This window comes from Echeneis naucrates, chromosome 11 (genome assembly GCF_900963305.1).
Source record: "Echeneis naucrates chromosome 11, fEcheNa1.1, whole genome shotgun sequence".
NCBI lineage: Eukaryota > Metazoa > Chordata > Actinopteri > Carangiformes > Echeneidae > Echeneis > Echeneis naucrates.
In genome coordinates this window covers 17,711,454-17,722,791 of record NC_042521.1, presented here as the reverse complement: position 1 = coordinate 17,722,791, position 11,338 = coordinate 17,711,454, and the positions used below count along the sequence as shown (strand labels likewise).

At 41.4% G+C, this 11,338-nt stretch overlaps 1 protein-coding gene across 2 annotated transcripts; it reads right to left on the bottom strand.

Moving 5' to 3' along the window:
- Window positions 1–6,388: 6,388 nt before the first annotated feature.
- cited4a (Cbp/p300-interacting transactivator, with Glu/Asp-rich carboxy-terminal domain, 4a) lies at window positions 6,389–10,262 on the bottom strand. Of its 2 annotated transcripts, none has more exons than XM_029514912.1 (2): window positions 10,030–10,262; window positions 6,389–8,177 (listed from the first exon to the last, which is right to left on the bottom strand). In XM_029514912.1, the coding sequence occupies exon 2, from the start codon at window positions 8,162–8,164 to the stop codon at window positions 7,466–7,468; it is 699 nt and encodes a 232-aa protein (XP_029370772.1). In that variant the 5' UTR covers window positions 8,165–8,177; window positions 10,030–10,262; the 3' UTR covers window positions 6,389–7,465. The 2 variants fall into 2 exon arrangements, with proteins under 2 accessions (XP_029370772.1, XP_029370771.1); XM_029514911.1 differs by having other exon boundaries at window positions 6,389–8,189; window positions 10,030–10,258.
- Between the last annotated feature and the right edge of the window lie 1,076 nt (window positions 10,263–11,338).

Below are 11,338 nucleotides of genomic sequence, written 5' to 3'. Positions count from 1 at the left end.
TGAAGGAATTTCAAAGTATATTTTAATAATTCTGAAGGTTGAAATGGTCCTGACAGTTATATTGAAAATGCAAAGAATTTCCTTAGGATATTGTGAATAAAGAGCTGAGCCTTCTGAAAGTTAGCAGTTAGCTTACAAGCTAATGATAGTGGTAAAGATGTGTAAAATCTTACAAATACCTTGGGACAATTATTCCACCCAGAATTGACTATTGATCCGCTTTTATTGTGTCTGAAAAAAATCCTGTCCTATGTCCATTTTGAGACCATGATTACCTTTGTTCACTGCACTTTTCAATCAATTTAGTTTTCTCTAGAGTCATACTTTGAAAATCTGTCTTTAAAGAGCCTGAATTCTCTCAATCAAATGGTCTGGTAAGCTGATTGGGGAGTTGCAGCTTACCCAGCATCCCTGTACACCAGACGGTTTCACCAGAAGGCTAGCTCGATTTTTAAACAACTAACCCTTTGAACAGTGAATTTGAGCTTCTTGCTTTTTAGATGAAAGTTCAAAGTCCCAAAATGCAGAACCAAATGAGCCACTGTCACTGAATATGTTGTAGCTCCACTGTGCAAAGGCATTTAAATGTATAATAAATTCATTATTTTATGTGTATTTATATGTATGTTTCCAAGTATGTCATGCATTCTCTGGAATGACCCAGCAGCATTACCTAGCCTCTGTCTGTCAGCTGCTCACTTTAATGCTGCTACAGGGAAACTCTGTAACATGTACCACTTTGCCTCAATCATAACATGCAGGTCAAACAGCCCCAAGGACCAACAGTCTTCTTGACCACCACTTCTTCCTGATACTTAAAGGCTGAAAGCTTAAGCAGTCTTTGACTCAGTAAAGTACATCTTTTAAGACCACCCCTGAACAGCCAAGCATTTTGGGGTCATGGCAGATTGATCTTTTCACACAGGCTACTTTCTCAAGCTATGAAAAAAAAGGCAAAGGGGAAAGGAAATTGCCAGTGAGATATCAGGCAGGCTTCAGAAAGAAGAACAGGACAGGACTGGGTGCAGTTCCATCAGCACTCTAAATGGGGGTGAAATGGGAGGAAATATTTCAAATTCTAATAATTGGAGAAAGAAGTCACCCTTGACTGTGCCTTTGCTGTAAAAGGTTACTCTGAGGAAGCTTTTGAGCTAGCAAATGAGACCCTGCAGGCTCTCATGTTTGGTATGCTCACAGTTAAAAAAGGTCGGTTGCAGTGGATATCAAGCTCCCTGCCCTGCTTTAGGAAGTGGCTGAAAGATACAGTTTCCTGTTTATATTTAGAATAGATAAGCTTCTCTTCAGCAACCATTAAAATACAAGCCTGTAGAGACCTTTGGAGCCTTTTTAGACCAAAGCAACAACAATACACTGGCCTTACTGTATGTCTAACTCATGCTGGTGTATGTTTATGTCAGATAGTCACTTATGGAAAGGTACATGCAACAAGCAGTTCAGATGCTACACTCCTGTATAAGGACCGTGCAAATGTTCCACAGTCCAGTCGCCTACCATGTGTGCTGTTCAGTTTTATCACCATTTGCTGCTGTTGCCAGAATCAGGATTAATGACGACAGAGAGGCTGAAGCAAAATAAAAATGTTGGAGGCCATAAAAACCAAAACATTCATCTAAAAAAAGTTAAAACTGAGATAATCTTCTGTGGGTTAATACACTGAACACACTTGTCCCAGTGTTAGTATAAAAACATTGATTAATGCAACATTACCTTATAGTTTAAAATAGTACTGTTGTATCACTCTGAAACTACATGCATGTTGTGGCCATAACAGTGGATCTTCATTATCTCTATATTCAGCCTTTCCTGTGGAAATGGCTGAACATGGCAGACCCGGTGCTTCAAGTTTAATTTAATACACTCTAACTTTGGCTTAGATAAAACAGTAAATATAGTAAATAAATTTCAGTTAGACATGGAACTTTATGTGTTTTTTCAAAGCACTCAAATTCCACATCCACACTGCCGAGCACCTTTTACCTCAGTAGAAAATGTTTGCCATTTGGGAAAATTTAGCAGTTACATGACATGACATGACATTCATCAATCAATGGAAAATGCAGAGTCAAGAATTCGAGAGCGGAAAGAAACATCAGATTAAGCGAAAAAGACTCACTGCTCTCTCAGTGACCGTGCAAGCAAGCCATGAATTATGAGACGTATTTTCCGTTTTTTTAGTTATTGGGTGCTGCTGGCCAGCAGAGGTGTCACTGATTGTTGCCATGGTAACATTGATGTTAGCCAGGAGGCTAGGTGTCTGTTTTTGGTTGTCTTAAAAAGGGTCGGCATTTATTTCTGGGAAGCAGTCTTCCCAAAATTTGACTGATCTATGGGGACAATAAAAACAGACCAAACTTAGATATCAGTGTGAGAGCTTGTGTGTTTCTTTTTACGTGGGTGTGTACTGTGCACACCTTATATTTTCACATATAAAGGACAATGATTATGTCACCAACTGCAAAGAGACAACAATGATTTCTTCTTCTGTATTAGCTTTTGTGTTTTGAAAGGAATGAATGTAACATCCTTGACATGCCGCTTTGGTGACAGGCATGTCATGACTGTGTGTTATTACTTTCATGCTGTGTATCTTGTCATTGTTCACTTTCCTTCTCCTTTGTAAAAGGTGTTGTGCTTTTGCCGACTTAAAGTTGTAGTTATCCTGGTAAGCCACATGACTGCAAAACTGCATGAAACTTGCAGGTGTTGATACAGAAAATGGTGCATTTCATCTCAGCAGGAAACAGGTGTGAGATACAATTTTAATCGCATTTAGCACATATAGCACTCTGAAATATAATGATTTTCAATTGATCTATTTTAACTATTTAGGTTTAGGCATTCTATCTTATCTTTATGGCTTTTTCACTTTTTATACAAGTTTCTTTAGACATTCTTCAGGCTCCTTCACTGTTTCTCATTTTCTTATGGAGCAATTTTATCCCAAAACCAATTCAATATTTTTGCCTGATAATTTCCCTCATTATCAAAGTAGATCAAATAGAATATTAAATAGTTTTTGTAAACTTAGGTATGTCTTTGCAAAAAACTAAAGTAGAAATATCATGTTGATGTCATCCAGATCACTGAATTTAAGTTTAGATTTCTCTCATTTCTCTTTCTCTTGTCTTTCAGGCAGGTTCCAAGCCGCAGTGTTGAAGGAGCCAACTGCAGAGCTCTGAGACAGGATGGTGTTGAGGTGCAGATCTGGTGAAAGCCACCAGCAGCGATTGAGTGTAGAAACATGATAAACTTTTATACAGCCAAGTCTTGTCTTTACGGTTGGGTGAACAGACCAATTATCTCCCATGTGAAAGAGAAAAATAAGTCTCTGTACTGATGACACCAAGACTGAACCTCACTTCTAAAAAGCAATCTGTGTCTCAGTCTGTAAATTTAGAGACACCAATTAACCTAAACATGATGTCTTTGGAAGGTGGGAGGAAACTAGAGTGTCCAGAGGAAACCCACAGAGGCACAGGGAGAACTCCACACAGAAATACCTCATGCCTGAGAACCGAACCAAAGACTTTGTTATTGTGTGGCAACAGTGCTAACCACTATGTTGCTGTGCTGCCCCTCGGCAAGCATAATTTTTATTTAATAATTTAAAACAGATGATGCAATATGACATAGTTATCTATGCAAATAAAGAAAGTGATGTGTTGCACAGAGTTTAGCATCTGGAAGAAAATCCCAGATGACCACATGGGGCTCACCCTTAACAGGTCTCCAGATTATCATGAGCAGGCACATAAGAGAAAAAACAACCATTGTGCTTTACATCTCCAGTTTAATTTAAAAAGAGTATTCATCGTGATGATATTATGATATTTTCTCTACTTTAGTAGAGAAAATTGCTGTGCTGAAATGTGTGGACTGTGAAGTGCTAATGCCTCTGAATGAGCCTCTGAAAGCTGTGACTGATCTGACCACTATTTTCCACAATTATATACTAGTACTGTCTTTTCTGTTGCTGGTTGGCTCTTTCACATGTTCACAGGTTGCTGGTTCTTTTAATTTTCCCTAATCCATTAAAAACAGCTTAGGGACAAAATTTTAAGAACCATAAAACCACCTCAGTGTAGTTTTTACATCTCCTCTTTTAGGCTTCTCTCTGGAGCTCTAGGAACAGCAGGCCAGTAAGCCAATCAGAAAAGCCTATCTTCCATTTTCTGAGTGATCCAATATAAATATAGCAAAATTCAGGCACACTCTCAGGGGAAGCAAATCTTTGGAGACTGAATTGTTGGTCCAAACTGGTTGAGCTTTGACGGCTTTGTTGCGACATCACAAACTCCCAGAAGTCCTGACAGCAAGTTCTAAGGCTCAGTTGCACTGTGAGCAAATCTCTGTGGACTGACCTTTGATACTTTCACTGCATTAATATAAACCTAGACTTCATTTATAATCAAAGAACACATGGAGGTCTACCTTCATCTTTATCTGCCTGATTGCATCAGTCAGTGCCTGTGGGCTAAGTGAAAGAGTTTTTTTTTTTTTTTTTAATAGATGCTAATGCACGGGCAGTGAGGCAGCATAGTGCTGAGCACTGTTGCCCCACAACAAGAAGATCATGGGTTCGGTTCCCAGGCCTGGGGCCTTCCTGTGAGTTTGCACATTCTCCTTGTGCTTGCAAAGAAGAAGAATGCCGCCACTATTTATTACACTTCTTTGCTGTTTACAAAACATTCATGTTAACTGTGGTTTTGTCCATTTTGAAATGACTAGATCCGAGAAGATTAATTTTCCAATTATATAATGGTAACGCATTCTAGATGCAGTTTAGTGTCAACTGACTAGGGTGTGTTTGTAGGATGCGTTGCTTTGTGATTTCTACTTTCCTTTTGCGTTCCCTGATCACTTTGTCTTAAATAAGAACAGAACAACATCCAATGGATCAGGTCCAGCTGGTTATATCAAAAACTTAATGTCCATTCATTGAATTGCATGCCATGTCGTGCTTTAGATGGTGGAGTGACATCCAAGAGGCAACTTTCTTTAAATAAATATTTTATTTGAAAATAAATACATTTTCTTAAAATAGAATCAATAACATTACAAAAGCTTTGGGGAGATGGGTAAGGGTGGGCGTGGGAAGGGGATTACTCAAATAAATGATGTCTAATTTGGAACAAGGAGTACAATCTCACATGGTTATCTATCATCATAAGATGAGTTCCCACAAAGCATTGTACTGTACATTCTCAGCTGCTTTGTGGGAAAGCGGTGGCATCCCTCACACTTGCTTTAACATGCAGTCTACTTGGTCTTAAAGCATCAGGTCCCCTGCACTCAGAAACATTGGTATATTGTATCTACACAACTTGGTCTGTAAAAAGATAAAAAAATAAATAAATAAAAAAAATTGTCGGATATAATCTCTTGTCAACACGTCAAAATCAACCAGCCACTGATTTACATTTACATCTGACAATGTTTTGGTTTTTTTTTATCTTTTTCTGAAAGTACCTTAAATGTGTCTAGATCAACTTCACTTCTAGTCTACAGTACAAAGATACAATTCACAAGAAGGCTGCGCATATTGATATAGCAGTTAATCAGAGGCCAGAAGTGTTTCCAATTTTGCTGTGAGGTTGCGGGTGTTTGTCTGGCTGCCGTTTGCCAGGCAGAGTGTAAAACAGGGGCTGACACACTACCACCTTTTACAACAGCGTTTTCAATGCCCATTGTTTGACTCGAGAGCCAGGAGATGGCAGATCTCCAGAGGGATGGGGACTGCAGCACAAGTTGTATCGGAACAGATTTACACAGTCCACCAGCACAGTCCTGACCCCTCTGACAGCTCCACAAATAGCAATGCCAGTGCGGGTTCTCCCTCAGCCTACAGCGGAAAAGCAGCAACCTTGAGCAAAACAAAAAAAAAACAAACAAACCCAAAACTCATTACCAATTGCGTGGGGGGGAAAAAAAGCGCTACAGAACATGTTTTATAATTATTGAGTCATTGGAGAATATGCAAGTCGACCTCAATTAAGACAAGCGTGTGAGAGCATGTAATTTAAGTCTAATCAGTAGAAAAGCAGCAGAGTAAGCTAATCTATGGCAAAACACAACAACTTTGCACGCTTTGTGCTCCTTGCTCGCTCTTCCTGCCTAATGAAATCAATGCCACAGGTAGCGGCAGCTTTAAATAATGATTAAACTAAGTGCTGCCGAGGAGTGCTGTGTCCACACATTGTCTCTCCCCCCTCTCTCTCTCTTTCTCTCTCCCTGTGCTCGCTCCAATCAGCTTCAGCGCACCACGGCAACGGTTTAGGGAGGAGGACGCCATTCGATGGGTCCTAAATGCCTCACTGCACTGACCACACACAAAAAAGACACAAATGCAAATTCCGCAATCAAGCACTTTTTATCTTCTTTTGCTCTGTTTTTTTTTTTTTTTTTGTTTGTTTTTTTTTATTCTGTTTTCAGCAGCCCCATATAGCTGCTTCTTTTTTTGTTTGGCTTTTGTTAAACCTCTATAACAGGCCACAGTTTATGTTGTTTCTCATTCGCTAAAAAGCTTCTCCCCTCCCCGCCCTTCACAAATTAGTCACCGAAGAGACAGAATTTGCCTTGGCATTTTCTACAAATGAAAGCTTGAATTCAGCAGCATTGCTATTTTTTACAATGATTAAACCACAGTTAAATAGCAAGGAACAGATGTGAGACATCGAATGACAGCAGATCTGACACCGAAAGTTGGACTCATCAGTCATTTAACCCAAAATCTAACCCAAACCTCATCGGTCACTCAGTCTCTATAATTCTCCTGCTCCTCAAGGAAATGTGTCTTTTTTACATTAATTTTATTTAATTTTTTTTATTTTATTTATTTATTTTTTTTTGTAGGAACTCAGTTTTGAAGAGCCAGCCTTCAATATGCACACAGAAAAAAAAAATCATTCTTCACTCTAAATCCCTTCATTGTTGTATAAACAAATTCAGAGGACAAACTTTTATAAATCTGTGAAACATCTGCTACTGGTTGAAGGTCTCTTCAGAAATAAAATACACTTGCCACAGAATCTCGCAATCCAGATGGGCAGCCTTTGCAGGTTGTTCCCCTCCCCTTTTATGTTAGTTTACCATTATCCCAAAGCCTTGGCACCATGGGCACATGTGCTGAGGCCAGATGGGTATAGACAGAGCCCGCTGCATCAGGATGCCTCAATTTGGCCAAAATACAACAGATCTTATTGGCGCCAGTTCAAAGAAGAGAAACCTGGTGCTTTTTCTGTATTTTCTCTCATTACAGTTCTTCTTCAACTCGCAGGCAGATCAGTGTCAAGGTGTACTAGACACTGTCATTTACACAGACACAGATACACCCAAACTTAAAAGAGAGATTGTCTCCTCTCGATGTGCCGCTGCAGCCACTCAGTCTTTCTTTGGGGCGTCCAGTCCAAACAAAAACCAAATCAGCTTCCCGCACCGCTTTCGTTCAACAGCTCACTGTGCTCGGCTGCTGTTTGCACACAAAGTCTGATAAGAAGTCAAACTCGTTTTGTCCAAGGAAGAGCTCTGGTAGCTCCTGAATACGATCCAAGCCAAACTCCAGCACCAGAGAAGTCAGAACCTCCTCGTCAATCAGATCCATGTCCATGCCGTTCGGCCCCAACGGACCACCGATGTGCTGCATGCCTGATAGCTGGGCTGGACCCATCCGGTACTGAGCACTGTTGGGCATGTGATGTCCATTGGCTGAGCCTAGTGGATGTCCGTGATACTGAGTGTTGAGTTTTTGGAGGTGCATGCTGGCCATAAGCTGCTGGGAGGTGAGGTTACCAGGGATGTACTGCTGTGGATGGCCACCCTGTTGCTGCTGCTGCTGCTGGGGGTGCATGTGATGGTGCTGCTGCTGCTGATTTGGGCCTTGACCATTGTACATCATGTTCCCGGACATCATCTGGTGGTGGTGGTTGGCCATGGGAGCTCCATTCACTGGCCCACCCATCCCTCCGGGTCCTACCATGCCCTGCCTCTGCCTCATAGCAGTCTCCATGTTGCTCTGAGGGTTCCTGCCATAGTGCATCACCTGGCCGTTGGGCAGGCTGCGCAGGCCTGGCTGGCCATTGTGCTGCGGAGGTCCATTCATGCCCATCCTGAAGTGGTTCATGGGCATCATCATGTGTTCAGCCATGGTTCCTCTTTCACTAAAAAAGACACTGGTGTAAATGAAAGACACTAAATTAGACTTTAAATACAACCAGCAGAGCTTGAACTTCTTGATGGATCATTAGCTTGATATTATCACAGTTGCTAGTGTTAGCAACATGTCAGCCAGAGATAAAACGAAAAGCGCAGAACGCGCTGTTGACATCCGCAGTTCACATTCTCAAGATCAGACTACATGATTGGCTAAAGACTTTAACATAAGGTCATCGGATTCAGATTGGTTTGACACTTTTGCTTGGATAACAAATCCATTCAAATTCTGCATTACAAACTGCAGGACTGAGGTTGAAACACACGAACCAGTGTTTAACTTTTAAGCATCCCATCTGTAAATATATAACGGTCCATTAGGGTACACCTGATGCAAATTTGGTCATCGAAGGCCATACATGAGACTTTGTAGACATCCGTCTTATGTCCGTCAACTGGGTTTGAGTGTTCATCCACCATATTTAAGGATGTTCATTTGAGGATTTAGTAGATAGGGAGGGTTTAAGAGAAGTTATGCCCAGATGTACTATGGGAAATTAAGGATCCAGTGCTTTTTGGGGCTGACCCATGCAAGAGACTCAAAGTCAGGATATCCCAGCAGCGCCACTTAAGACTAGCCTTCAATAGGATTTTGATGAGTCCCTCAATTTTACAAAGGTGCTAGGAAAATGCTTGAGCACCCTTTGAAAACAATCATGGCTGTTAGCACAGCATGTCCTGTCTGTGTTGAAACTACTCTCTCTCTCTCTCTCCCTCTCTCGATGTCTCTCTCAACCACAGTTTCACTTCCAGTCAAGTCAGAAGTGTCACCATGAGAAAAAATGAGAGAGAAGCCCATCTGAAATCTCCAAAATTACAACATCAGAGAATTACTACTGAATAACACACTGACAAGGGAGCGCAGCAATACCCTTGCAGCCAAAAGGACGCAGCAGAGGAATGCTTTTTTTCTCAGACCCCACACTACAGATGCCCCCTACCCCACCCCTCCAAAAAGCCCTCCTCGCCCCTCACCTCTCTTTCTCATTCTCTCTCTCCCTCTCAATACAGATCACACTACCTCTTGTCTTCAACACAGTCATTACAAAAAGATCTTCAATTAAGATTACCCACAGATGATAAACAGATCACACTCACAGATGCAACTGTTATTTGCTGTCAAGGTTATTGGCTTGTTAAAACTGACAGCATTATTTTTATTTTACAAGATGTCCCCCCCATCCAAAAAAAAAAAAAAAAAAAAAGAGAAGGATGGTCATATAAACCAACACACATACACAAACACACACCAGAGCTGGGTAAATTTCAGGCATTAAAAATAAATAAGGAAATAAAAAAATGAACTCTGCTTATGTCCCTGGCTGCTTCTATCAATTCAACCTTTTTAGTGCTGATAAAACAAGACACTTTCCTCAATGGCCTGAATCCTCTCCTGTATGTTCTCTTATCAAATTCCACCCCAACTGTGGACCTTCTTCCGAGATCACTTAGTCATAAACAGCCTGAGTGTATAATAACTGCTGGCCTTATTACAAAAGCATGTAACCATTTGGAATCCGGGGGGTGGAGGGGACAGTGTGTGCGGACTGTTTGACATTATTATTATTCGATACGATAAAAAAAAAAAAAAAACAACCCTAGCAGGCAGTAAACGCTGCAAGTCAACAAGAGTGAAAGAGATAGATTTGGCTGCGTTATCCAAGCAGCTCGGGCTTGGTTTGTATGGAATTAAAAAATAAAGAGGAGAGGGGATCGGTAATAGTAAGCGGCAGTCCACAAAGGAGAAGTGCAGCCCTCTCTCTTTACCTGTCTTTGAGAGTAACAGGAGACGACACCTACCCGATGCGTGGATGAAGGATCCGGGCGGAGAAGTTGGATCAGTGCCGGGGTCGTCTCTCCAGCTGATGCTCCGGCAACATGCAGCCCTGCGCTGGATTCAAAGTCTGTGGCGTGTCGGCAGTCGGAGGAGTTTGTTTTCTGGGTCAACTCCGGGATTATGTACATTTATAAAGCGCACAGAGAGAGAGAGCGAGAGAGAGAGAGGGAGCGAGAGGAGGAGCTACCGTCCTCTCCGTCTCCTTTGTTGCCATTGGTCCTCCCTCTTAATCACTGTGCAAGGAAACGCTCACTAACTATCTCCGCCGATAAGGCTCCTCTGCGCTCCTCTGCTGCCCGAGCCGAGCTTTCTCCAGGAGAGAGGCTTCACCCCCCCCCCTCCCGGCGCACACACACACCATTATCCCTAATGATCCCTCCTCTCCTTACTGAAAGCTCTCTGTTTAAGGATCCTCCAGGCCGCAGCCCCAACCACTTGAGCTGCTCTGGAAGAAAAAAAGAGCCATTTTACGGTGTTTTGCATCTTTACAACAGGAGTCGATCATTAAAGGGCCCATGTGGATCGTGTGTTGTGTTGTGGTAAACAGGCAATATCAAGTTGATAATTGAAAGATGGGGGTGGGGTTAAGTGTCAGATAACAATACTAATAATAATTAAAAATTCTGAACTATTGACACAAGACAAAAGAGCTGGCAGAAAGACGAGTGATAACACAGCGGTTACCTGTCTTTTTTATGGTCTGTGGTCTCAACAGTACTCAAAAAGAGAAGATAGTTCCCCACTACAGTGTCAAATGAATTGCAGAATTGACTGAGTTTATATTTTTCAGGCCAGCTACCAACATCTAGTATGTTGCAAAATTCTTTTGATCATGTATTTTCTATGTCATCACCGTACCTGAGTCACACACATCAAAACAACAAGATTTAAAGAGGCTAAAAGTTTCTGTACTGTTGTTGTTTCTCATGACAAACTGTATGTGAACCACCAAAAATGTTGAAAATAGCAGCTTTTAAGTGTTGTTTTTTTGGCCAAATAATGGTTCTGTGAAGAAAGGTGTAACTGCAGGTCTGCATAGAGCATAGTGTGATGTGAAACTGTGAGTTACAGGCTCTCAGGGGACCTCACAGACTCACACAAACTATATCTTGTGCAGGCTTCAGTTATAGCGAGTTAGAAAAAGCGGGTGGCGAAACTTATTTGGGAAGTAAAAAGTTTAACATGACAACAATAGAGACAAAACTAGTAAAAAAGTGCAGAAATTTCACTTTTAGGAAACAAAACCTTTGTGCTCTGCCGGTGAAATTGATT